At 51.8% G+C, this 21763-nt stretch overlaps 8 protein-coding genes across 8 annotated transcripts; 5 read left to right on the forward strand and 3 right to left on the reverse strand.

The window, feature by feature from the left end:
* Positions 1 to 107: 107 nt before the first annotated feature.
* On the forward strand, positions 108 to 952 carry N7458_004969 (uncharacterized protein; the record flags this gene model as incomplete). Its single annotated transcript, XM_056908351.1, has 3 exons — positions 108 to 578; positions 647 to 775; positions 830 to 952. The coding sequence occupies 3 exons, from the start codon at positions 108 to 110 to the stop codon at positions 950 to 952; spliced, it is 723 nt and encodes a 240-aa protein (XP_056766969.1).
* Positions 953 to 1489: 537 nt separating this feature from the next.
* N7458_004970 (uncharacterized protein) lies at positions 1490 to 2335 on the forward strand (the record flags this gene model as incomplete). The annotated part of the gene is made up of 1 exon (XM_056908352.1): positions 1490 to 2335. One exon carries the CDS (start codon positions 1490 to 1492, stop codon positions 2333 to 2335), a length of 846 nt encoding a protein of 281 aa, XP_056766970.1.
* Positions 2336 to 2399: 64 nt separating this feature from the next.
* On the reverse strand, positions 2400 to 3112 carry N7458_004971 (Major facilitator-type transporter ecdD; the record flags this gene model as incomplete). The annotated part of the gene is made up of 2 exons (XM_056908353.1): positions 2400 to 2575; positions 2629 to 3112. The coding sequence occupies 2 exons, from the start codon at positions 3110 to 3112 to the stop codon at positions 2400 to 2402; spliced, it is 660 nt and encodes a 219-aa protein (XP_056766971.1).
* Positions 3113 to 5053: 1941 nt separating this feature from the next.
* N7458_004972 (ER oxidoreductin) lies at positions 5054 to 7071 on the forward strand (the record flags this gene model as incomplete). The annotated part of the gene is made up of 3 exons (XM_056908354.1): positions 5054 to 5173; positions 5264 to 6858; positions 6930 to 7071. The coding sequence occupies 3 exons, from the start codon at positions 5054 to 5056 to the stop codon at positions 7069 to 7071; spliced, it is 1857 nt and encodes a 618-aa protein (XP_056766972.1).
* A 940-nt stretch (positions 7072 to 8011) lies between these two features.
* On the forward strand, positions 8012 to 9573 carry pex13 (peroxin PEX13; the record flags this gene model as incomplete). The annotated part of the gene is made up of 3 exons (XM_056908355.1): positions 8012 to 8063; positions 8197 to 8709; positions 8777 to 9573. The coding sequence occupies 3 exons, from the start codon at positions 8012 to 8014 to the stop codon at positions 9571 to 9573; spliced, it is 1362 nt and encodes a 453-aa protein (XP_056766973.1).
* A 1812-nt stretch (positions 9574 to 11385) lies between these two features.
* N7458_004974 (Clr5 domain-containing protein) lies at positions 11386 to 12811 on the reverse strand (the record flags this gene model as incomplete). Its single annotated transcript, XM_056908356.1, has 5 exons — positions 11386 to 11722; positions 11743 to 11851; positions 11924 to 12043; positions 12106 to 12356; positions 12609 to 12811. The coding sequence occupies 5 exons, from the start codon at positions 12809 to 12811 to the stop codon at positions 11386 to 11388; spliced, it is 1020 nt and encodes a 339-aa protein (XP_056766974.1).
* A 4884-nt stretch (positions 12812 to 17695) lies between these two features.
* On the reverse strand, positions 17696 to 19357 carry N7458_004975 (beclin 1; the record flags this gene model as incomplete). Its single annotated transcript, XM_056908357.1, has 2 exons — positions 17696 to 19212; positions 19273 to 19357. 2 exons carry the CDS (start codon positions 19355 to 19357, stop codon positions 17696 to 17698), a joined length of 1602 nt encoding a protein of 533 aa, XP_056766975.1.
* Positions 19358 to 19728: 371 nt separating this feature from the next.
* On the forward strand, positions 19729 to 21714 carry N7458_004976 (Myb-like DNA-binding domain protein; the record flags this gene model as incomplete). Its single annotated transcript, XM_056908358.1, has 1 exon — positions 19729 to 21714. The coding sequence occupies one exon, from the start codon at positions 19729 to 19731 to the stop codon at positions 21712 to 21714; it is 1986 nt and encodes a 661-aa protein (XP_056766976.1).
* Between the last annotated feature and the right edge of the window lie 49 nt (positions 21715 to 21763).

Raw genomic sequence — 21763 nt, forward strand, 5'->3', positions numbered from 1 at the left:
GGACTAAAACTATAACCACAATCCTTGGGGCTTTCCCCCTCTTTCTTCTCCCTATCTTCTCCTCTGCAGTACCCGTCTCAGCCAAAGATTTACACACACCTGCAACAATGGCTGCGGTCGACTGTATGTCGATGGCCTCGCGCCATCATCCACATCATCCACACAATCACCAGCATGGCCGTGATCGCCGATCGAGCTATTCCACTCTGGGCAGCAACAACCCTTATGCCCGCTACATGTCCCCCGCACCGTCGGCGCATTCACATTCGCACTCGCACTCGCGCTCCAAGCGATCTCTCTCGGAATCCTTCCCCTCTGTACCCACCGTTTCCATGGATTCTCTCTGGTGGTCCGGCTCTCCCGAGCACCAGCCGGTGCACCCGAGGTTCCAGCGAGAGAGTTCGGGAACCCAGCGCCGTCACTCCCATCAGAGATACTCGCGAAACTCACAGCTGGTGAACCCAGATATTATCGATGAGCTGGACGATGTGACCTCCTACTCGTATCACCACGAGGGCCCATACGATGCAGTTTGCCCTGAGCGCAATCGCGTTAGCCACCACAGTCCTCTCGAGGCAGTGAGAGAGTCGAATGAAGAAGCTTTGCGCGCTACACCGCGCGACAAGATTATCGACTGCTTGCATAGCCATCGCCCGCTCGATGGCACGGCCTATTCCCTCCCGGCGCAACTGATCGGGATGGACAGACATACGAGTACGAAGAGGGATCGAACATGATGGATGAGTATGGGCTTTTCATGCGTCTGCCCGGTCAGGTACGTAGGATCGCTACAGTTAAACTCAGGAATAAACCTGCTGACTCCCTCTAGAAATTCACCGACGAGGACTTCAAGAATGACCCATTCTACAACCGCCCCATCTCCAACCCATTCCTTCAACTGAAGAAGAAACTCAGTCTACGCCGCAACAAGAAGCGGCGGAGTACCGCATAGTCGTGCTCGCAACATTGTTTTATGACCTGACTTTGATTTTCTTTTTCTTATATCATGATTCAATGACGACCTATGCGCTTTCTCTATTACGAATTTTCACGGACGAGACCCTGATAATGAGGTGTTTGGGGTACTGGGAATCTGGTCTGGGTTGATCTTTCTGGTTCTTATCTGTTGAATGGTTGTTTGCGACGGCTTCGACCGCGCTCTTGCTTAGGTGTTTAATAGGGAACTCGGCGTTACGGATAGGGAATCTTGTGTACTTACAGACCACTGCAATCGAATCGTTTCTTCGAATGAAAGAAATTTCAATTTTCAAAATCTCATGATGCCATCATTCCTCTTGAGGCTCTTGAATTTGCCTCTTTGTCGAATTTGCCTTCCAGCGTCAACTTGATATCAGCATTCTACCCAGCAAGCAGCCCATCGCCTTTACGCATTATAGCCTCACACGTAGTAGCGATAATCAAAAAAAAAAAACTGTCTTCACCAGCAACCTCTCTCATTCTACGCATTTTAGATAACCCTCATTCCAAAATGACAGACTACCAACCCAACCACCCCCTCGAAACCCTCGGCCCCTTCCACCCCCCAAAAGTCGACCGTCAAGCCATCAAACCCTCCATCGCCCGCCGCATCACCATCAAAGTCACCGACCCCCTCAACCACGAAGCCTCCGCCATCCTCCACGAACCTCGCAGCACCCCCGAAACCAACCGACCCCCCAGCGCCGTCGTCCTCGTCTCCGGTGCAGGAGGCGGCGTCTCCGGTCCAGCAGGAATCTACCCATCTCTCGCAGACAAAATCGCCCTCCTCCTCTCCATCCCCTGCATAAGACTCGACTACCGCGAACCCGCACGCACACCCTACTGCGTCGCAGACATGCAAGCCTCCTTCGACTATCTCCGCGATACCTTCGGCTCAACGCGCTTCGTCATCGTGGGCTGGTCCTTCGGCGGAAGTCCCTGTTTCACCGTCGCAGCGCGCGAACCCACCCGCGTCGCGGGGGTCGCGACAGTCGCCTCGCAGACTGCCAGAACGGAAGGCGTGTTTGCGCTTAGTCCGCGGCCGTTGCTGCTGCTGCACGGTGAAGAGGACCATGTCCTTGCACCGTCTTGTTCGAAGACGCTGTTTAATCAGTATGGGGGTGCGGGGGATCGGGAGATGAAGCTTTTTCCTGGTGATGATCATGGATTGACGAGGCATGCGCCGCAGGTGGAGAGGAAGCTTTTTGGGTTTGTGATTAAGTGTTTGGGGTTGAGTGAAGGGTTGGGGTATGATGTTTTGTGGCAGGCGGGACAGGATTTGGTCGGGGAGAGGGAGGGGAGGGTACAGGAGATGGAGATGGGGAGGGATCTTGAGGGAGGAGAGAGGTTGTTTTGAAATTGAATACATGCTAAACGGATGTGATCTACATAGATCTTCGAGCCGAACCATATTGGAACGCTCACTCGCGAGATACTATTTCAACATGACCAGCATCTGAACCCTCAAATTTCATACCGCCGAGGACTTTTTCATCTCCACTCAACCCAAGCTCATTACGAATATCAGCCATCAGCTGGAGATTTTCCCGAGCTGAAGTTCCCCCGAAGATGTTATCCATCTGTTCCATCGAGACACCTAATGAACCAAATAAGTATGTTCCACCAGACCAAAATTTAAATAAATCGTACCTTTAGTTTCCGGAAGACAGAAATACACCCAAACAATCAAAACAAGACAAAACGCAAGGAAAAAGTAAAACGTCCCAAACGTGATTGCCTCCAACATCCGTGGACAGATCAATGCCACAATAAAATTCGACAACCAATTCGAAGCAATCGCCAACCCAACAGCCTTCCCACGCACAGCCGGAGGAAATATCTCAGACGGAATAATCCAATTAACACAGCCAATACTGAATGCAAAGTGGGCAATGTATACCCACACGAAGGTGCATGCAGCCCAGCCTGCTGCGGGATGCTCTGACCAGGAATTTTGGTATACCGCGTAGAGAGTGGCGATGATGAGCTGGGATATACTCATACCGATACCTCCGATGATCAGAACCTTGCGGCGGCCCCAGCGGTCCATGTATAGGATAGCTGGGATTGTAGCGATAAAGTCGATTACACCGACGACTCCTGTCGCGAGAAGACTGACTGTTGAAAAATTCATTCCCTGTTTGATTGCTATGAGAGGCATCGGGCCACTGTGGCCCGAGACTGACCATCATAAGGCCTCCGCTGCATCGGAGACAGCAATATGGGAAAGATTATATTCATGGTTGACTGATAGTCGTCCGCCGCGTCTATAGTCCGAGGTTTGCCAAATAGCTGTTCTCGGTAAAGTATGTGTGGAAGGCTTTGCCAACCACGACACGGTACGAATATAGTAGGCTCACTAGGGGCAAAATTTTGTCAGAGATAATGGGGAAAAAGGAAAATTTAGTGAAACAGACTAACTGAGGGATTATGATGAGGGTTAAAGATATTCTAGAAGGGCTGAGGGGTCTAAGATGTAGAACAGGACGAGGTTGTTGCTAATCTAACAAGTTTAACTGAGCTAAGAGGATGGTCACATGGAGGACTAGTTCTTAGAGGCCCTCTATGACGGTTGGTAAGGCTCCCCGAGTATGTTCAAGCAAGAGCAAGATAATCAGAGACTTAGTTTGAACATTGTGGAGTACCGGGGAAGTACAGGGATTCTTCCGAGAACCTAGAGGAGGAGTAGATCTTAACAACTTTGGGACAACTTTGGGCTATGACTGGGTAGCGTTGACTATATTTTGGTTCTCTCTTTTCTCGAACAAAGAACGTGCCGCGTGGAAGCCAAAAGCCAGATCGTGCCACAACCGTGCGGCTGACAAAACTAACCTAAAATGGGTCTCAATAAAATGTAACCCTTGGGTCTGGTAGCCCATCATTCATCGCCGTTGAGAGATCACCCCTCGATCATGTAGGAGATCACCCCTCGATCATGTAGGGGGTGGGGTGATATCTAACTGCCGGCGGTGTTTCGGTCTTTCCTTTTGTTGCCATTTGGCCAGGGGATGGATGGTTGCTTGAAAGCGTGTCTGGCGTCCGAGTCAAACCTGTTACTCGATTTCATCTCTTGAATGTATCTCCCTCCACGTCCCTGGTAGCCTACGACCTCAGAGGTTGAATCTTCTGATCTCTAACCAGGGAAGGTAACTCGTTTCCCCGAATGACGTCGCGGTATCCTGTCAAGCAGATAACACTTCAAATTGGTTGTGCGCTACGATGATCTTCATCAATTCTGACGAAAATAATCCGGCTAGTATTCAGCAAGCTGGAATACTCAACGCATGGGCAATGATCATGGATAGAAGGGATACAGATCATACAGTCAGGAACACCCGAAAAATTTTGCGAGACACTTTCTGAAGGCCAAATTATTCAAGTCACGTAAGCAATTGTATCCAAGCGAAGATTCGGCCCCTGGTTCTTCGCCAATAGAGTGATTCCGAATAGATATCCGAGGCCTCCGTCCTGCTTATAAATAGATTTAGTCACTGATGGAACCCAACGCTGACGATTGAGATCTGTGACACTGTCAGGGTTGGGACAGAGTAAGCCTCACGGATTCCGGCTGAACATATTGTTAGACTCGTACGACCGGATACGACTCAATCGCAATCTACCAGTAGGAATACTGGAATTGTACTTTGCCTGGGTTGTAAATCGTTGGAGAATTGACGATCGGACCATCTGACAAAGCCGTTTTTGCCCCAGACCGAGTGACCAATCAGCAGCCTCCGAACGATCAGACCACGGCATTTTCTTGGCACGACGGATCGGCCGATCTTCTGCTGAAAGGACAAGGGCAAGGCCAGTCTGTCCACTTGGCTTTGTTGTCTTGGTCCATTCTTTCTTTAATTATTACACTCGACCGCTCGACACCCTTCCTGTGGACATTTTCAGGCTGTTGCGATTTAGTTGGATCGACTCCGGAACTGTTCAACTGCGTTTCTTTTGCATTGCGACCGTTGCCGATTCTGCGCTCTTTTGTCGCCACCTTGCGTCTCTTCCGTCGCCGCATCCTTCTTGAACGACGCTCCCTTTTACTCTCAGTCTGAGCCATAGCCACAATCTCTTGATGGTTGGCAATATGCGGTCAGCCGCTGGACTGTTCTATGCCGCAGTCTTTGCCTTTTCCAATTTGGCGACGGCCAGCAGTCATGGCTCAACGGGCCTGGATACGATGAACAAATGCGCGGTAAGTGCTAGCAGGCCACTTTGTGACGTCCGTGCCCCCAAGTTACTGCTTCTGGGATACTGACATGGTCATTTTCTTTCCTTCATATAGATCGATCCATCAGCGATGGTGTCCGACGCGTGTGTTTCCTACGGCACGATCAACAAACTCAACGATGAAATTTACACCCTCCTCCAGTCAATCACCCTCGAAACCGACTTCTTCTCCTACTACCGCTTGAACCTCTTCAATAAAGAATGTCCGTTCTGGTCAGACTCAAATAGCATGTGCGGTAATATCGCGTGCTCCGTGAATACGATTGATTCCGAAGAAGACATCCCCCTCGTCTGGCGGTCGGAAGAATTGAGCAAGTTGGAAGGTCCCAAGGCGAACCACCCGCCTCGCAAGGTCCAGGCAGAGCGCCCGAAAGAGCGCCCGCTCCAGGGTATGCTGGGTGAAGGTGTTGGAGAGAGTTGCGTGGTGGAGTACGACGACGAATGTGACGACCGTGATTACTGTGTCCCGGAGGATCAGGGTTCCGCCGGCAAGGGCGACTATGTGAGCTTAGTGGACAACCCGGAGCGATTCACCGGATATGCAGGAGAAGGCGCGCACCAAGTGTGGGATGCGATCTACCGTGAGAACTGCTTCATGAAGCCTATGGCCGAGGAGCTAGAGGAACAGTCGCTCAACGTCCCCCTGGGCGGCCTGCAGGCCGTGTCCGATTTCCGCAACGTCCTGCAAAAGGAATCGCAGCGACTGGATGGATTGCCCTTGGATAATGAGTGTTTGGAGAAGCGTGTCTTCCACCGGCTTATCAGCGGAATGCATGCCTCCATTTCCACACATCTCTGCTGGGACCACCTCAACCAGACGACCGGCGAGTGGCACCCCAACATGCAGTGCTACAAGGAGAGGCTGCACGAGCACCCGGAGCGCATCTCCAACATGTACTTCAACTATGCCCTGGTCTCGCGCGCCGTTGCCAAGCTGCGTAAGCATCTGCAAGGCTACACATTCTGCACTAGCGAACCCGAACAAGACATGGAGACCAAGCAGCGAATCAACCAGCTCACCGAGGTTCTCTCACGGCCACCGCAGATCTTTGACGAGAACCTGATGTTCCAGGACCCCAGCACTCAAGGACTGAAGGAAGACTTCCGCAACCGCTTCCGCAACGTCAGCCGCCTGATGGACTGCGTGGGATGCGACAAGTGCCGACTCTGGGGCAAGCTGCAGGTGAACGGGTATGGAACTGCCCTCAAAGTCCTCTTCGAGTACGATGAGACCAAGAACGGAGAGAACCCGCCGCTGCGCCGCACGGAGCTGGTAGCCTTGATCAACACGTTGGGTCGCATCTCGCACAGTATCGCTGCGGCGCGTAGCTTCCACGAAGCTCTGGAGGCCGGCCATGAGAATGCCTTCCCGCTTCGACACTCGGCGCCCTCGACTCATAATCACGCCGAGGCCAAGAATCAGGATACAGAACCGCGGAAATTGTTCCACGATGGCACTGGACAGTTCTATTACGAGAATGACGAGGGTGACTATATCTACGGACGAGAGAAAGCGGATCGCCTTCCGTGGCAACGTCCTCCCCGGAAGCCGGATGCTTCTGCCTTTGACGATATCAAGACCGAGTTTGATATGGTCTGGGACGTGACTGCATACGTCCTGCGGAGCTGGCTGGATATTCCTCGGACATTGTACGTGTGATCCGAGCATTGGATGAGGTTTTTCAGAATTGTGAACACACTTACTAACTTATTTTCTGCAGAATCGAAATCGCCGTGTGGGAAGGACAGCGTCTCTGGGCCTTCTGGCTGGGTCTACCCGTGCCTCCTCGCCCTTGGAAGCTCCAAGCCCCCGGGTCTGAGGGAACTCGACGACCCCCAGCCAAGGCTCACAGCGAACTGTGATTCCAGTTTATACATCACTTGCATCAGCATTGGTTTCTCTGTACATAAGCACCTCCGATCACGTGATCATTATACTCGGGCGTTTGGGAAGATGGGTTTGTTTGATATCGGCTTGATTGTTTATTTGTTTATTTTGGAGTGACGTTGACGACGGGCGCATTACCTTCTTCATCCATTTGATACCTCTCGTTTTGAATTTGCACTCTGTCCTTTCGGCTTCTAGGACTTGCTTGTCGTTATACCATAGACTAAGGGAGGTCTTCCTCGCGCAGACAGCTCTCGGAATCGAATTGTTCGCAGTAGTTGAACCATTCATATTCTCTGGCCGTTGACTTTGAACATGCTATTTGATTTACGTATCTGCCTCAAATATTAAGTGATATATGCCTTTTAATTTCCTTGCCCGTATCTTTCGTCTCTTTCTGTGCAACCTTTTCCGGCGTGGCTCTGACCTTCGGAATGTTTGCCGCGGTCGGCCAGTCGTGGCCCAGAGACCAGGCACTTTTGAGTTTGCCACCGCAGAGATTTCCAGCGGGGGAAGTCTCGAGAATAAATACATGAAGCAGAAGGATTCAGATTAAGATATCATATACGGAGTAGTCCTGATAAAATCGTCAAATTTGCCTCGGGACGACTCGACGTGACCGAGTCCATTAATTTCCATCGCCGAGGGCTACTGGGCTGACTAAAGCACTGAAAGGACTCCTTCCCCGGCGTCGGCAAACGCCGACATCCTCGGCTTCTCCACTGCCGGCCACATGCGACTTGCGACTTGCGAGAAGTCGACTTTTCCCTTCTTCTCCGCCTCCCCCCATCATCGATCCACCTCCACTCTCCCACCCCCAGTCCCAAAGTCCAACTCCATCATCTACCCCCCCCCCCCCCCCCCCCTTCAATTTCCTTGTCTGGACTGGACTCGATGCAAGGTTGATTCCCGATTATGGCGTCGGTGTCGCCTCCCAAACCCTGGGAGAGAGCAGGTGCTGCTGCTGGTGAGTCCTTCTCTCTATCCTCGCGTCTCTCGTTGAGCGGTGACCCCGTGACCCCCAGAGTCATCGCCGCCATTGACCATCGTCCATCCCATCTTAAACCCCCTCTGTTTACTAACATCGAGGGAATGCGCAGGGTCCGCGTTGTCTACTGCCCCCATCGCTGGTAGCCCAGCTGCCTCAACCGCCATGACTACTACAACTTCGCCTTCAACGGCCAACCCCGCAACATCCACCACCTCCTCCGTCCCCGACCTGCCCTCCCGTCCCAGCACTCTCAACTCAGTCGTCAACTCGACAGCCTCCAATTACTCCCCTTACGGTGCATCGCGCTTTGGAGCCACCACACCCTACGGGGGATACGGCGGCTATGGCGGCTACTCGTCTCCGTACTCCCGCTTTGGCTCAATGGGGTCGATGTACGGTGGCATGGGAGGCATGGGAGGCATGTATGGTGGCATGGGTGGCATGGGAGGGATGTACGGTGGCATGCCTGGGCAGGATCCCAATGACCCCAACAGCCTGACCAACTCCTTCAGTCAAAGCACACAGGCCACCTTCCAGATGATTGAGAGCATCGTCGGGGCATTCGGTGGCTTCGCCCAGATGCTTGAGAGCACATATATGGCCACGCACAGTTCATTCTTTGGTAAGTCTTGAAAACGATGTCACATTTACCAGATGTGCTGGAGTGGTGGTACTAACTGTTTTCGCAGCAATGGTCTCGGTCGCAGAGCAATTTGGTAATCTGCGCAACACCCTCGGCTCAGCCCTGGGTATCTTCACAATCATTCGGTGGTTCCGAACCCTGATCGCTAAGATCACCGGTCGGCCTCCTCCCGCAGATGCCACATCTTTGACGCCTGCTGCCTTTGCAGCTTTCATGGGTGGTCGCTCCGCGCCCGCCACTCTCCCCGATGGCTCGCCTGCCCCGGCCAAGCCATCCAAGAAGCCGTTCTTCATGTTCCTGGTTGCCGTCTTTGGCCTGCCCTACCTGATGAGCAAGCTTATCAAGGCCTTGGCCCGGTCGCAGGAGGAAGAAGCCAAGCGCCGCCAGCAGCTGATTGGCCCCAACGGCGAGCCTCAGTCCGCAGCCATGGACCCGGCCAAGCTGGACTTCTGCCGTGTGCTGTATGACTACTCCCCCGAGACTCAGGAGAGCAACGGCATCGACCTTGCAGTGAAGAAGGGCGACATTGTTGCCGTCCTCAGCAAGTCCGACCCCATGGGTAATGCCTCGGAGTGGTGGCGCTGCCGCGCCCGTGATGGCCGTGTTGGTTACCTGCCTGGCCCATACTTGGAGACTATCCAGCGGCGCCCGGCACAACATGCTATCACGGCAGGCAGCGAGCCCGCCACCCGTACTAGTACGATGAAGAGCGGCGCCGCCAATGAGCGCACGCAGAGCCTGTCATCACTCTCAAAGCCGGTTGGTGATCAGCCACCCGAGCTCAAGGGCAAGATGGGAGACATCTCCCCCGAGAGTTTCCAGAAGAGCAACTTCTATTCCTGAGCTATAGACCTTACGCCCAAGTGTCGGACTTAAAAATGTTTGGATGAACCATGATGATATCGTCTCCCATTTTTTGCCCTTGATATTCCGTCTTTTTGTGGATACGCCAAAAGCTTTCCCACCTCTACCTTCTCACTCACGACCCTCTCACCCGCTCAACCCCATACATATACCTCCACATCACGCGCACGCTACAGTCTTGAACCCCTTTCTTGACGATCTACGGATCCAGTCATGTTGACACCCACATCCACCCCACCGCCCATGAACCCTCCTTCTTGAGCGTCTGGGCTCTTCTTGTTTGTGTTCCTCTCAATCTCTTTTCTTTATCTTTTTCCTTTATGTCCTCCTTTCTTTGGGATCGGGACTGGTTTAGCGATGGTCATACTCTTGGATTTATCTGTATCTACTATTTATTGGGCGCATTTCAATCTACATTTACATATGGGAATTTAACCCATGATTTTTGTTGAGAGTTTATGGTAACGTAGAAGGCTTGTTTACCCGGTACTAGGTAGTTTAAGTAGGGCTATCTACGGAGTAGATGGTGGTATCCCAGACGCTCCATACATAGGTAGCACACATGTGATATATTTCTTTTTCTTACCACCCTAGGGCTGCATTTTATCGGTGTAAATACTCGAAACTAATGAATGACCTGCAAAGTATGAGACCTAGGTCACTACGCCTCTGTCCTTTCATACAAGTATATCTCAAGCACGAATGGTCAACAAAGCCCTTTCTCGGTTTGGGATAGGGGTTTAGGTTGCCTAGGCGGGACTTAATGCCCTACTTAGACATTCTAGGAGAACTGCCAAGGAGGATGAGCTGACCAGATCACACCAGAATGGATGTAGTCTAGAGTCAGGATGCACCCTCTAGTTGGCTATACGATAAAGCTCTCATAAACGGGACTAATTGCGGTAGGAGGTGAAGACGAGGGTGGAAGTATGACAATAGCACTATCACCGATAAATGTAATGGCAGCAGACCTAGGGTACTAGAGTCTGGACTGGCCCAGTCACGGTGGTGAAACAACAATTGATGAAGGAGCATGGTACATGATGATATCCTGTATAGACCTAACCCAAATATGCACTTCTATGGAAGCTATACTTAAACCCACCACACGACAGTGCAGTGCAAAATTTATCAATAAAAACAGATGTCGAAACGAAGCAGCAGCGCTTATGTGAAGTAAAGATGGGAATGGAGATGGGGGAGCGGGGATGATCTTCATCTTGATCTTGATCTTGATCCGGATCGATCAATATACGCGGGAGACATGGTGGATGGAGTCAGTAGTGCCACACGCAGCAGAGTCGATCAAACCAGGACCCCCCTCCCGCTCTAGGGAACAAACTCGGCCAAGCCAAGGAGATGGATGGATAGCGCCAGGTAGACAAAAAGGAGAACAAAACGCCATTGCTATGATTTTTTCTTTCTCGATCTTCCCTGTTTCTGAAATGCGTGGATACGTGATGAGTGGAAATGGGGAATGAATAAGAACAAGGGGAATGAGAATGAGAATGAAAACGAAAGTGACAATGAGGGCCAATGAGACAAGAAATGAATAGAAGAGAAGAGAAGAGAAGAGAAGAGAGAAAAAATGGGCAAAAACGGAAAGAGCACACACACGCTCCAGATGAAAAATGGGCAGGGGGAAAAAGATGAAGACGGGCCATATACATCATAGAAGGATCACATCAACACAGAACCCGATCCAATAGAACAAGTCAATGACCATAGAATCGGCGTGAATAGAATAGCCAGAACTTCCATTCACATCACATCACATCACATCACATCACATCACAGACCCAATCCCTCATGATGAGGAATCTCCTGGTTAGGATCCTGCTCACGTGCCCACTTCGCCATGGACTCGTTGAGCGTGTTCTGCAATTCACCCAGTCGACTCTGAAACGCATCCAGGCTGGCATAACTACTCGAATGCGTAAACATTTCCGGCGGGCCGTTCATGCCGCCCCGATGCTGCTGCGTCGAGGATCCAGGCAGTGGGAGCGCCACGGGTGGATGGTGGTCGGTATTCTGGGAAGATGTGATGACCGGGTGTGGTACTGGGTGGACTAGTGGATGGTTGACTGATGGATGGGGCAGGGTGTGTGCTGATGGATGAGTTGATGGGCTACCGGTTGCAGGGTAGACTCTGAGGGGTGGTAAGTTCGCCGTGGCTGGTTGGGGTGCATGTGTAGTGGGTAAGTGTGGTGGTCATCGTCCATGATGAGATCTGGGAGGGTGTCGATTGAGGTAGGGTCTGGTACGGTTAACTTCGTTTCATAGAATACCCCCTTGACGAGGTGGATATGAAAGAAAGCACGATGCTTACCGTAACCGAGGGGATACGTCGATGTCTCCCTCGTAGGTGACTGGATGTCTGGCGGAGAGACTGGCGTAGCAGCATTCTCCTCTGGTTCAGGCGTATAGCAAGTCATATCAGATGGGGTTTCTGAAGATGATTGTTAGCATTAGGTCAGATTTATTGCCATCAATCGGATATGATAAACATACTCGGCTCGGGACTTTGATCCTCAAGATCTCGATCTCGATCTTGATCTCGATCCCGGTCCCACGAATTACCGTAGCGGCGAAGAAAGCGTGCAATGCGTTTGGGATCAACATTTTGCCCATTTACCCGAAAGGCAGTTTCCTTCCCTCGGGCGGCGCGCTTCTGCTGTTTGCGAATCATCAAGTGGACTTCTTTAGCCTTGATGTTCTTCCGGACATGCCATGCGGCGAGGCGGTCTTTGTACTGTTTTTCTCTGCCAGCGAGATCGGGAATGTTAGGGTACTCTGGTTGTTAATGTAGATGACGGGGAAAAAGAAGTATGCAACGAATTCAGTGAACAGGCAACAGGGTAAGGAGTCAGCTCCATAGTATTTGGAAACAAGCCAAATACGAAGCAATATATCATATGAAGATATCATATGACAATGACCATAGACATGGATCTATAAAGTTCGGCAGGGAAGGGGGGAAAAAGAAATGAAATCAAGGAAAGTAGGAGCGATACGAGGCATAGAACTTGTAGTCCCGTTCCATAATGCGCTTCACATCACGCAGTTTAAGCTGGTCGTTGCGGTAGAGTTGCTCGATGATTTCGCGATACTCGTGCCAGTCGTCGGATCGGCGGGGCCGGAAAACGGTCGATGGTTGACCGACGGGCGGCGATTGAGGGGAGAGGGTCATGGACGATGGTGGAGGGTACGAGTCCATGACGAACTGACCCTCTTGATTAATCGGTTAGGAAGAAGTTGGAGGAAAGTTTACAAGCAGATAATAATGATGACAGTCGGAATTGGGGGAAGATGGAAAGTGGTTTGCAGATGATTGAAGGCGGAGATGTTGGACGGAGGAAAAATGATAATTGAGAGGAAGATCTCCAATCAGTCGGAGAAACTCTGTCAAGTAGGAATAGGTAATATCGAAATTGGGACGAGAAGGGCCTGGACGGAGGAGGAGGAGATGTCGATAATGGAAGGCAAAATGTGACGAGTACCGGAAGAGAAATGATAGAATAAGAGAGAGCAAGAATAAGGAATAGGGAATCAGGAATCAGGAATCAGGAATAAGAAATAAGGAAACAATAAAGAGGCAATAATAATATAAAGGCCGGAAACCCAGTGCCAAAATGCAGAGTGCAGAGAAGAATGCGATCACCAGGCAACTTTGGACAAAAAGACCTAAAAAGACAAGACTCCTCCCTAAAACAGACGTGAAAAAAAAGACCCCCGACCAGACAAAACGCCTTTCCCCTAAAGAAACCCTGCACCTAACAATCCCCCTCTTTAAAAAAGAAACAAATAATAATCATCATCATAATCTTGATTAGTTTTATTTTACTATAATTATCAATATTGTATGTATTCTTCCAGACTATCTCCCCGATCCTCACCCAAAGCTCAACAAAGCCCTGTATCATACTTGGTACTAACATTGTAACAGCCGCAGAACAACTTGACTCGATACCATCTCTCTCCTCTTTTTCCTTCTCCTCCACTGACCACAGACCACAGACCTCAGAATCAGATCAGGGCTGGGGGTGGCCAAGGAATCTCTCGACTACTCTTTACGGCGAGTTGCGGCGCGCGGACGCACGACCCCCTGCTTCCCCGACCAAATCAGCGCCGCCCGGCATGGGCCCAGTGTGGCTCCATCTTGCTGCAGCGCTTGTCAGTGTCATGATCGTCAACGGTGACGGGCCCTTTCTCTGCTGCTGTCTATCATATTCATGAATTACTCGGTTTTTGGGGGGGGGGGGGGGGGGGGGGTTTACAGCAGAAGATCTCCGTCGGGTTGAACGAAGAAAAGCTAAGGAGTTAGTTAATTACGGGAGTTGACAGGGTCATGGTGGTGACAAGGTACAAAGTGCGGGCCGGGATTTGGGGGCAGATCACGATAGTACAGAAGTCCCATTAATACTAAGCACTAAGGACTCCGTATAGCTAGTAGTAGTCTCCAAAGATGCTGAATACTATAAGCCTCCTAGGTGGGATGCGCTTCTAGAAGCTGTAACGCCAGACAGAGGCATTTATACCAAGTACATCGCGGGCCTGATTGCGGTCCAAGAGTTCACTTCGACCGTACTAATGAACTAATGAGAATTTGCAGTTCTTTCACTTATCAGTGGCCGACCAAAAGCACCGCATCATCAGAAGGCGAAATGGGAACTTAATCGACGGATGAGCGGGCCCCATAGTTACGAGTCCTGTACGGGATGGGGGCCAAAAAGAATCAAAATGGACCATCTTCTACCTGGTCGCTCTAATGGGAACTATGGCCACTATCAACTCCAAGTACTACAGTACAGGAGACTCAGCATAAGCATGGACCAGCATGGGGCTGGACCAACGTCGAGGGGTTTCCACTAAAAGCCACTTCAGGACTCAATGACAGGACTGTTTGGCGAGTGGAGCTGAACCCCATCGTGTACTTTTGGCCGGGGCTACTGTACAGTCTAACCGAACTATTACATGCAGTGCACTGGCCGCAAATTGGATGCATTTTCCGCTGCCTCTCTCCCTCCCCATTTTCCTTTTTTTTTTTTTTTTTTTTCTCTATTTTTCTTTCTACCTTTTTGGAATCATACCCTTTGCGAATTAGCAGGCTGCAGTTTGGTAGTCAGCAAGCATACTTGACGCCCTCGGCTCAGTCCGACCGTCTCCTGACTCGCGGTTGGGGCAAGTTTAGCACGTTATCCTTGATCGGACGATCATCCCTTCTCGATGCTATTACTATATCTGCTATATTATTAACTATGCGTGCCATAGTTACTTTGTACTTGTATAGTTATAGTAGTTGATGGTATACCAGGATCCAGTAAATACTACCCCATCCCCATACAAAGGATCCTTCCTTAGCTGCGAACCCATGCTAATCGGGAGCGGCCCGAAACTTCCCTGACAGCTCTTTGTCTTTTTGTTCTGCTTCCCCGACACTAATTGAACCCGATGCTTTGGTATTTTCAAAGCCACCTGAGCAAGTCCCTCCTGAAAGAGAGGGGGTAAAGAAGGAAGTGAATCGAACACATACAGAAGGGCTCCATACATAATATGTTAACGATCCTCCTTTCCAGGGTAGACCCTGTAAGCTAATCCCTGGGCTGTTTTAATTCTGTTTTATATTTGCTTTTTTCTTCAAGAGCGACAGCATGTAGGTAGGACTCCTCGCTAAGGGTGAAGCTTTTTACCTCGATGACTCGCCCTCGTGTGCCTCTGTCCCGTCGACGCAAGGGTGGGACAGCCGTTGGAACATGCCTCGCCGTTGAGAGACAAGTATCATCCCCAGAAAACAATGGGCGAAAAAGACGAGAATAAAAGAAAGAAAAAAAGAGAAAACAGTTCTCTCTCTATGGTAAAAATTTGCATCTTTTTTATCCTTTTTGGCCCCCCATGGATTCAAAAAATGACTCGGATATGGACGGGCCTCGCAATGGGCAACGTATACTCGATCGGCCATCCTCATGATTGACTTGCCACAACATCCATTCTTCCTCCCAACCGCTCTACACCCTCAATGAAAAATCACGTAAAGAATTGATTGGAAAATCAAGGGGGGCCGTAGGAGATGCCCAGACGAAAATGGACTCAGGCAGGCGGGGAATCCCCACGCGCGCATTCTTGCGCTTTGGTCTCTTCTCGAGTTCGCGTCCTCACGGGGGGTTCTTTGTGCCGGCCGAAACTCAGGCCTTTGGTCCGTCATGGGGTCAGGTGCATCTTACGAGGTAAATAATTTTCCATCATTACAGGATAATGCTGTGGCAAGAAGGAAACAAGATGAATTCAGTACGATGTGGTAGACAGGGAAGGGAAGGGGGAAAGGAAGAAAAAGAGCAAAAGAGTTGGGTGCTTGGAAGTACGGCCAATAAATGTAGTTAAGAGTAAGTACGGAGTAGTCAGTATGGTACCTTCATTCAGCAACTCCCATGTAGTTAGGTACGCCCGTAAAGTATCTCATAGGTAGCGGCGGGAACAGAGGTACATGGTGATCGCGTGTGGAGTGTGGATTTTTGCATTGTTAGCCCCTCTGCCCCTGGTCTGTTCCGGCCGACAAAAGTACGGCGACTTGGTGATAGAGTAGAGACTCCAGACTCCATCCATGATTTGGAGATTCCAGACAATTAGCAAGCTAGCGATTAGCAAGATGGGGGCATGGGCCCGGCCGGTAACTAACGGGGCCCACATCGAACCGAGAGGGAAGACAAAAAGGGCGAACAACGGCCCTGGCCCCGTTGGCAATGGGCTAGAACCCACGCCATACTTGTCCGTACAATCGAACGCGCGGAGGCCGGAAATGGAATGAAATGCGATCAGTGTGTGTGTTAGCCTGTCAAGGTGGCAAGGCATCGAGGGCTGCATGGATCGACGCCGTCGGGGAGGACTCCCCTCGTCGCCGATAGATGAAAGGTGCAACGAGAGGTACTGGGCATCACTCGTACGTTTGCCCTGGTACCTTGTATGGATGTACCTCTCGTGCCCATGGCCCCAGGCCCAGTGGTTGGTGCTCAATACTGAATAGTGTCGAGAATGAGGCACAAGTACAGGGGGTAGCGAGTGGAACGATCGGGCACCCGTCCCTCCTGCGTGCATGCTCCGGGGGCTAATCTCGAACAGGTATCGATCTGAGGGTTCGCTGTTAAAATGCGGGGCCGCGCGAGTAGCGGTCCTCCCGTGAGTGGCTTGAATCCCTTTTGGTGCTTTATTTATCGGGTCTTGTCCTGCGTGCTTTGTGTTCCGGCTACATGATAGAAGGTGATCATACTGGGGGTGTGATGAGGTGGATGAGTGGGAACAAGACACAGGCGCAGCCACTCAACCCACTCATACAATGTGGATATCGTAATCAGGAAGCAGGGGGTAGAAGAAAATAGACAAAGAGGATACCCGCGTGGGACCCTGCTCCACAATCCACCACCACCGTTCAGACGCCGACCGAAACCGCCGGAGAAATCTGCCGCAGCCAAGGCGATAGGCCCACGCCCCACGGGCCATCGTTCACCGGCTCGGATCGCATGCAGGTACTGGGATGTTGAGCGCAGACCGGATTAAAGGGAGGGTGAATCGTGGCCATGGCGGGCGCAACAACGCCGCTGCAGGAAGCATCGCGGAAGTGGATTCCTCGTACCCCCGAGAGGGCCAGATGCTTAGGCCAGATATGAATGGAACAGATCCGTAATCCGTAGGCCACGAGCGGACGAGTGGGCGTACTGCATCCAACCAGCAGATGACAGGGGGGGGGGGGGGGGGGGGGGAGATTGGCAGTTATGCTTCGTCGATCGAGGACAGATCAAGGGCCAATAGGGCTTGGGGGTGGATGAGATGCATGTCGTGCTTGGGCTAACAGCCACATAGTTCATCATCTCAAAAGTACCACGATATGAGACTCCTCCCGTAATAGGGCATCGCAGAAACCGAGTAGTCTCTTCGGTCTATCTCGGGGTTAGGCTCTCAGCTCAGCTGAGCCCGACTTGCTCAAATATCAGGACTAGGGGGCCAGCGACAAAATGGAAGGGGGTTGGGCTGTTGAAAAAGGATGATGCATGCAAATTTCACTACATCACCCCCTTGATTGAACAGAGTCGCAGCCAGCCAGGATCTTCTTTCATGTTCGAGGCTTGGCAGGACTAGAAGAAGACGTCTGCCGACCCTGCTCAGCAGCTGCCACGGCAGCTGCTGCAACGGCCGCCGAGTTACTAGAGCCTGCACTCGCGACGTTACTAGCGTGCGCGAGCAGGAACTTGCAGCACGTGAGGGTATACTTGCAAGCCCGAGTCCAAGTCTCGTCGTTCTGGTTGAATCCGAGCTTGATACTGGCATCTCCAATACGGTCCTTCTTAATCTCGTAGGGCAGCCTCAATCCCGGCGCAGTAGCAGTGGCGCCGCTGGCCTGACCGCGACGGCCCGATGCTACTGGCACAGGGGTCGTAGCAACGAATTGCCCAAGCTGGCGTAGGCAGTCTAGGAACGCCACCATCCCGCTATCAAAGCGACGATGTAGCCAAGGCAGATTCAGCGGAAGGTCGCCAGACGAAAATAGATCCAGTGGAGTGACTTTGGGGGCGCCACGTTCATTGACAGCCGTTCCGGACGCTTGTGCCGGGTACTCAATTTTGTCAATCCGCGAAGTGGAACCCAGTGGACGAAGGCGATATCCTTGAAACTGAAAGCCCAGCCTTTCTGCAATGGTAGCCAGGAGTAAACAGGTTTGACCCCATGCAGCGTTGATCTCGGGCCACTCAACCGAGGGATTAGCCAACCGACCCAGCCGCAGCCCGTTGATAGTACCAAAATATCCATCATGACCGATGCAAAACGCGTCATTGTAGACGTTCGTCCGCTGTAAGCGCTCCAACTGCTGCGAGTCATGGTCGTAGCGCATGTTCAATGCATCCCGCTCAGTTTGAAACTCTCCCAGCGTCAGGGCAAAGCCATTCCGAGAGCGCCAGAACCTCTCTTCGTCTGCATCCAACTGTTGCGACTGCTCTTCCAAAGAGCCAATCTCTTCATCCAATTTGGCCTTCTCTCGCTCCAAGGCTTCAATTTCTGCCAACATTGTTTTTTCGGTTTCCAAGCTTTCTTGAAGGGATTTCTCAGCCGCTTCGAATTCTTCTGTAGTCGGAATCGCCGTATTCAAATTTCGAAGAAACGAAATATATGCGTCGCGCTCCTTTGTTGAACCCGCCAGTCGTTTTTGCAAGGCCTCAACTAGCAAATCTGTGCATTCCACGCAAATGGGGTGGTCGATATCCGAACGTGACGAGACAATCTCAAACAGGCGGCTGGATTTCTCGACCTGGTTGGCAAATGACCCATCCTCTTGATTACGGCCTAGACCCTGAGTGCTCTTGCCCTTGGGCCGAGCTGGCAGGGCACTTTCAATGGGTGGAGGCACAAACTGGGACTCTGTAAGCATCACGAAGGACATATTCCCGCTCTCAGCTCGTGGAATCCCTGGAGGATGAGGCTGGTCCCCCGACCGTGGGGCAGGGATAGATCTCCTGTAAACCGGGGTTGTAGCATTTTGAGATGCCCTATCGTAGTGTTTCCGATGGTCTGCAGGGTAGGAAGCTCGTGGCGATGATGCAGTGCCATGATCGGAGAGTGTCTTGCCCGTAGAGTCTAGACCGAGAGCTTGGTTAGGGATCAATATGCGGCTGGGCACGAGTGGTCACGGCTTACTGACGAGCAGCTCAAAAGCAGCCGGGTTAAGCGACTCCAGTGAGCCATCCAACTTGAGCGGTGTCCGACACTTCTGACAATACATGGCGTTTAGAGGTCGCGATCAGTCCGACCTCTGGGGAGGAGGATGCAGTGTAGGGGGGGAGGGTTGAAGTTGAGGGGGAGAGCTCCGGGCGGGCACGTCATGCCGTTTGTTTTTCAACTTTTTGCCTCGTTCACCGCGGCGCGTGGCACATGCCAACTGTCCTACTTTCTTATTTTCCTCTCCGCGCCTTATTCATTCGCCGATGAGTATACTACGAGAGGATCTACAGACTTCGCTTTCCATCGGCCAAACGATGCTGCGTTCCTACTCGATCCCTTAGCCTCTCTTCAGTCGCGCCGAACGACTTGACAACGAATTTCGAGCCGCGGTGGATTCTCTGCCCGCGAAGCAACACAAACATCGACGCGAATATGGATGACCATGAGCCCTTGAATGACATGACTGAACGCCCTCTGAAGCGACCGCGACTCACCTTTACCCCCGACTCACCGGAAGACACAGAAGTAGTGTCGGAGGAGTGGGATCTACAAGCAGCGCGTGCTCAGAATGACTTGCGCCTGAAATCGATCTTTGAGGGAATTTTTGCAAAATACGGCAATGATTTCTCGGAAGTGGGCGATGAGATTGACCTGGAAACCGGCGAGATCGTAGTCAATAATGGTCACTTACAGGCCATGCATGAGGAAACCGATATTGGAAACAAAGAAAAGCCCTGGGAAACAGACCCCTTCGGCTCAGACGACGAGGAGGCGCACGCCCAAGATGAGGATGCGGTCGAGACTCACGATGCTGCTTCGGAGCACAGTCCCCAGAACGAGTTATTGGGCTCTGGCACAGCCGGAAATGATGCAAGTGCTTTCCTTTGTCACTCCGCGTTGGCGTCCTCTGGCCCCGGGTCTGGAATCCCAGCATCCAGTCCGTCGGTGTCGAAAGAAAAGCCTTCACCAGCACTGCACCATATCGAGAAGGACCCCGGCCCAAGAGACCCTCTCTGGCAAGCCCCTGAACTGCCACCGCTATTCACGACGCCCAAACTTGAGGAGCGACGCGCCAACCTAACCCCTCAGCTCCCAAACATTTCCCGACAACCCTCTCCACCAGGGTCCGGATCGCTATGGACAGTTCCGCGAAGACGTCAACCACGATCGCGTCAGGATGGGAAAGCCCTAGCGACACCAACCCCGAGCAAAAGCCGATCTCGGGCGAAGCGCAAGCATCAGTCAAGCCCCGTGGCGCGCGACTGGTCTTTTGCCAAAGTTGCCGACGGCGACGAATCGGACGACCCGCTGCAAGAGGAGTGGCCATCATCGCCTCTGCCATTCCCACGCCAGGTCAAAACTACGAACAAGCGAGATTTTGATTGTCAAATTAAGCCCGTCGACGAAAACCGAAACATAGAGTCATTAATTACAAGTCGGATTGATGCCAGTCGCCATTTATCTGCCCAAGCCGATCTGTCTGTGCACGACCAACCGGGTACAGAGCCTGAACGACATGATCAGGGCAACCACTCGGAACAAAGCCCAATAACGAGCGATGTGGCAGTCCAATATCACAATTTACCATATGATTCACCTTCACCGGTATCGCCTCACTCCCGAACTACCGCCCACTCGCCATTAAAATACTCGCCGATCAAGCCTCATACCAAATTCTCGCCCGACGACGTCAAGTTGATAGTCTGCATGCGATATGCACAAGGAAGAACTTGGAAAGAGGTCCAGAATGCCCTACCAGGTCGCACACTGACGCAGATCTATCAGTGGAATCAGGTTCACTGGAGCGATCGCCGGGCGTGCCCGCCCGAACTTTCAGCGCCATGGTCGCAGGCTGAGCTGAAAACCCTGGAATCACTAGCAGGTCGATCGGGGCTCTCTTGGCTTCAGATTATGACCGAGCTATCGGAGCGCTCCCAGGCAGAGGTCGAGTTTGAGTTACTCCGCAGTTGGGTTGGAGATGATGTTTGGGCGGGCGAGCAACGTGCTACGGTGGCCATGACCGCTCCCAATACTGCTACTTTCGAATCTGTGCAATATGAGACGGAGAGTAAGGTAATTATTTTTGATCCAGACGATGACGAGCCTGGTCACGACGAGGAAAAACAGTCCGAGACTTCCGCCACTGCCGTCGAGGAGTCCAAGGTTGATGGACCCACCCTTGTTGAAGAGTATGATGTTGAACTACCTTCCCCACGCTCGCACGGCCATCGTGAGTTTGAAGATCTAGTGGATAGTGATGATGACCACGATGTGAATAACCATGACGAGGTCATGCTCGTCAGCGGAGCATCTTCACCGTCTAAGCTGTCCGCAATTCTTCTGGAAAGCCCGTTACCGAGTCGTTACGTCTCGGTGACTCCCAAGAAGTCTCCATTGAGACACCACAGCCTGGTATGAATAGAGTATACAGAGTACTGGCTGCTCGTTGGCTTTCTGGCTTGGATGG

Source organism: Penicillium daleae, assembly GCF_028827525.1.
Source record: "Penicillium daleae strain IBT 16125 chromosome Unknown utg000005l_segment0_segment0, whole genome shotgun sequence".
Lineage (NCBI taxonomy): Eukaryota > Fungi > Ascomycota > Eurotiomycetes > Eurotiales > Aspergillaceae > Penicillium > Penicillium daleae.